The following is a 4,799-nucleotide window of genomic DNA, read 5'->3' on the forward strand; positions in this document are numbered from 1 at the left end:
GCTGCGTTTCTCCAGTAAATATTCAGCTGTGTAAAAGGATCGTGTATGAGATGTAAGCTATGTGGGATAAGGGTGTCTTCGACTAATAAATGCAGAAAAACATGCAGAAGGCTCCTGTGAGGTGTGTTTTTCCTCGGAGTGCAGCTCACTGCACTCAGCAACGTGGCCGTCAGTGCCACACTGAGACTCGGGGAAAAGGCTGCTGTATGCCGAGTTTATCCTCAGAGCAGCGACTCTCCGGCCAGCTGAGACGCCATGGATCAGGGCTGTGGCTATGCTTGACCAACTATAGACACGGTCAGTACAGTTCAGCGGGTGATTTGAAACTGACCACAACCACAGACGGGTTTTGTGAGACGGTCAGAGGGTTGTGACCATGTTGGGCCAGCGAGTACTGGATAGGACATGAAGTGGATCGCATTGTGTTAGGAGGAGCATACCAGCGGCCGAGGCAGTGTGGAGCTTTTAGCTGAATGCTGATCTGTGTCTGATGCCATCATACTGTTACTATGGTTTTAGCAAATGAAATGTGAAGTCCGATGCTTGTTTTAGTAATGAGATAAAATCAATTTTACTTTCTCTTCTAACTAATGTAGGGCTGCTCTCCCAGGAGAATACACTGAATTGTTGAATTGTAATGGACACTATAATAATTAATCACTAGCATAGTATTATCAGCGACCTTGAAAACTGTACCATGTAATCTGTACTCCAAATCTAAAAGAAAAAAATGTAAATGAATTAGTGAAGTACTTTTTCCTTTTATCTTTTCAGCAGTGTGGATACAGTCATGGACACATTTCGTACACATTTCGTACACAGATGGCTTACTGCAGATAATTATGCAGAAACGTCTGATTCAGATTCAGAAAGTAAGGTAAGTAACAGCTCAATCAACCCATGGTACCTAAACCTGAAAACAGCTAACACTTCCAGCCAGACCGGGCTGGAGAAACTGCTCTGGCAGCTTGTTGTTCCCTAAAGGGGCCAGCAGAGGGCATCATTTTACTGTAGAATCAGACATTCCCTGTGTTGCACATCAGAAAAACTACGCACAACTGAACAGTAAATATATGTTATATATGAATGTAGGTACTGAGCAAATTAGGAAGGCAGTTTCAGGGAGGAGTAGATCAGTCAACCTGGTGGTGTAAGGGTGAAAATAGATCTTTTTAAGGAGAAAAAGGAAGGAGGATTTTAGCAGATTGACCACATACACTGCTACCCTGTGGATGGGTGTGCCCGGGTGTGTGTGCTGTCCCAGGCGCCGAGCACATTCAGACACACACTCCTCTGGATTCTGTGGCTCATTGTACAGCAGCCGGGTCAGTGACAGCCACTCCATGTGACTGGGAGAGTTTTCATTTATAATATGCCAGTGTGTCCCTGCAGTCTGGGTTTTACGCTCACATTTAGGCACTTAAAATCATTTTAATGACCTGCTGAACATTAAGACTTAAAGCCGATCCAACCCACAACCCTCAAGGTTCAGAGGAGATTATTCTCCACATATCTTTCACAATGCAAAAGCATTCATTCATTCATTCATTCCTTCATGCATTTGATACACACCCTAAAACAGATCCTCAGAAGTTTCATTCATTTGCAATAAGTATTCTTTTTTGACAAAGATGAGGCTTTTATGATAAAATGGTTAATACAGTAGGAGAGTTATTTATTTGACTTACATTGATCAAACTGAATAAAAATCATAATAAAAAAACAACAGTTACTTCAGATAGAACTATGACAAACCTCTAATCAACAACAGAAAAAATATGACTCGGAAAAACACCAACTGGTATTCATTTGCTAAATTTTTTGGCCTTCACTTAATTTTTAAAAATGCAAACATTAATTAACATTAATGAGTGTGTGTGTGTGTGGGCATGCGCATATATGTGTGTGCGCACATGTATGGGTGTGTGTATGTGTGTGTGTGTTGCGTGCGTGTGTGTATGTGTGTGTGTGTGTTGCGTGCGTGTGTGTGTGTGTGTGTGTGTGTGTGTGTGTGTGTGTGTGTGTGTGTGTGTGTGTGTGTTGCGTGTGCGTGTGGTGTGTGTGTGCGTCTGTATGTGTGTGTGTGTGTGTGTGTGTGTGTGTGTTTGTGAGTGTGTTTGTGAGTGTGTGTGTGTGTTGCGTGCGTGTGTGTGTGTTGCATGCGTGTGTGTGGTGTGTGTGTGTGTGTGTGTGTGTGTGTGTGTGTGTGTGTGTGTGTGTGTGTGTGTGTGTGTGTGTGTTGCGTGCGGGTGTGTTGCGTGCGTGCGTGCGTGCGTGCGTGCGTGCGTGCGTGCGTGTGTGTGTGTGTGTGTGTGTGTGTAGTAAGTGCCGGATCGAAAGCTATCTTCTGTGTGGCTTGTTTCGCACAGCAGGGGGCAGCACTGAGAGGGCTTGCGTTTGTATCCCAGTAATACTGAATAATACTGCTTTGAGTAGCCCTTTCTAACTGGCAGCTTACACTGCCACCAGTGCAGGAGCAACAACCCTTTAACCAGCCACAGATGTGTAGTTTGCATAGACATCAGTCAAATTGTTTTCATGCAAATGAATAAACTTCAAAGCTGCCTGATTAATAAACACAAAGGAACTGGTGTTTGCGTACCTTCAGCGTGTGGCCCCGTTCCACACATCGCTGGAGAAGACCTGGTTTATCTGAAAAAAGGTATTATATAAGAAAAATAGCCTTACAGTAGCTACTGCTGTCCTGTAGTTCTGCCTGCAGTTTCCTGCAAATGTATTGAAATCACCCAAGAAGTCTGCGCGCGTTCAGCATTGGGCCGGACACTAGGGGGCAGCATTGCTATGCACAGCAGCACAACACTGCAGCAGCAGTCTTTTAAACAGCTGTACAAGTGGCCCCTGACCTTTTGAATAAAGTAAACCACTCAAGCATGTTGTTGTACCTCATTCAGCTGTACTCACATTTCACATGAATGCTTTCACACGAATTTTCTTACTTAGTGAAACAACACTGCCGCCCAGATGCACTGTCAGTCAGAGGCCTGAACGCTCACCTGCCAGGACAAGCTAAGATGCTAACCGCATCTGCCTCGGCAGCCAAGTGTAAAACTGAACAATAATCATCAAAAAAGTAAAGCAATCAAAATGAATACAATAAATTAAACTGCACATTTTAAATACATTAAACAAAAAAACACAAAAACAGAGCAGAGAAGTTTCATTCTTTTTCTGGACATATCTTTTTTTTACATTTATATTTTTTAAAAACTTGAGGAAGATGTTTACAGGAGCATACACAGATATTACTGTATAAAAATCATCACATCCAGTTCAGAGTCTGTCAGCAGTGCAGCATGAACAGTCCCAGAGGAGTCATCATAACCATCAGCCAATGAGAGCTGCCCGTGAGAGGGAGGGGGCGGGGCAGTGGCTGCAGCAGCCAATGTCTGGTCTGTATGGCTGTGCAGGCCTCCTGCACCTCTCTCTGTATGGCTGCTGTACCTCAGGCAGCGGGGTGGGGGGGCGTGGGGGGGTGGGGGGTGGGGGGGGGTGCGGGAGCAGTACCCCTCCCTGTCCCTGGATGGTTTTGGGAGCTGGGTTCGGGGACAGGGTGGGACGGTGTCAGTAGGGTGCAAATTTCTGTCTCTCGGGTTTCTTGATGCCGTTGACCGATGAGATTTTGGTGGTGTAGGAGGCGAGGGAGGTGTGGGCGGGACCCAGGGCAGCAGCCGTGTGGGGGGGCGTGGGGGCAGGCCCAGACAGCGCTAGGAAGGGGACGGATTTGACGCCCAGGAGGCTGGACAGGGGCAGGGCGTAGGGCGTGCCCAGCACAGGGGCGTGGGGCACTCCGCCCACCACTGCCAGAGCTGCAGGAGACGCAGCGGGCGTGGCGGGCGGGGTGAAGCTCATCGCCAGATCCACAGGGGCCGACATGGAGGAGGACAGGGCGGTGGACTTTGCCGTCTCTAAACTGAAGAGAGGGAGGGAGAGAGAGAGACAGAGGGAGAGAGGGAGAGAGAGAGTCTGCAAAACTGCCTCAGGACTCAGTGCATATACACACGCTGCATGTTCTTGAGTCTATGCATGTTTGTGTGTTTGCATATTGGTATTTTCAAGTCTATTTTGCACCTTGTTATGCTGGTCTGCTGCTCTGCGGCCCCCTGCTGGCAGGGTGTGGCTCTTACCAGGAGGTGATGAGGTACTGGGCCAGGCTGATGCTGACGGGGGAGCCCGTGATGGTCACGTGCCGGTCACTGCTGCTGTCCACCTGGCTGCCGATCTTTATCTGAGCGCCAGAGACCTGCCGAATCTCGCTGATCTTGGTGCCCTGACGGCCAATGACTGACCCAATCAGCTGCAAGGAGCACAGGAACATTAAACTCACAGAATTTGCATGGGAGGGACCCTTATCCATCAACAACCAATCACCTCTCTGCTGGAAAACGTGTCTCTACAGGATCCTGTAATCAGCACTCAGACTGGCTTTATTCAGGAGATACCCTGCACACCTCCGCATCTTACACTTTAACATCATCTGTGTTCAGGGTAAACCACCAGGCACCACCAGCCACCAGGCGCAGCGCCACCTGCAGGTGGTTGAGGGGAGGGCTGTGTGTTATCTGAGTGAGATAAAATGGAGCCTGTGGCCAAGGGGCAGCTCGGGGCGGATGCGTATGTAATCCAGCAGGGGTCTGCGCAGACGCAGATGCAGACGCAGACGCAGACAGTTTCCTGCCTGTAACTGCAGTGTAATCGCTGGATTTACTCCCTTTGGGGGGAACAGATTCATCTGCTTCCTGTGGGTGGGCGAGGCCTTCGCAGAGACTTAAATTGCTCTC

At 48.1% G+C, this 4,799-nt stretch overlaps 1 protein-coding gene across 1 annotated transcript in view; it reads right to left on the bottom strand.

The window, feature by feature from the left end:
• Nucleotides 1-3,550: 3,550 nt before the first annotated feature.
• The window catches only part of LOC118780554 (poly(rC)-binding protein 4-like), a 15,599-nt gene continuing 14,350 nt past the window's right edge, over nucleotides 3,551-4,799 (bottom strand). Inside the window, exons 12-13 of the mRNA XM_036533119.1 lie at nucleotides 4,146-4,315; nucleotides 3,551-3,931 (exon numbers count right to left, since the gene is read on the bottom strand). Of these exons, the coding sequence (XP_036389012.1) occupies nucleotides 3,583-3,931; nucleotides 4,146-4,315 (519 nt within the window). The 3' untranslated portion in view covers nucleotides 3,551-3,582. The remainder of the gene's footprint in view (nucleotides 3,932-4,145; nucleotides 4,316-4,799) is intronic.

The sequence above is a fragment of the Megalops cyprinoides genome, chromosome 7 (genome assembly GCF_013368585.1).
Source record: "Megalops cyprinoides isolate fMegCyp1 chromosome 7, fMegCyp1.pri, whole genome shotgun sequence".
NCBI classification, from domain to species: domain Eukaryota; kingdom Metazoa; phylum Chordata; class Actinopteri; order Elopiformes; family Megalopidae; genus Megalops; species Megalops cyprinoides.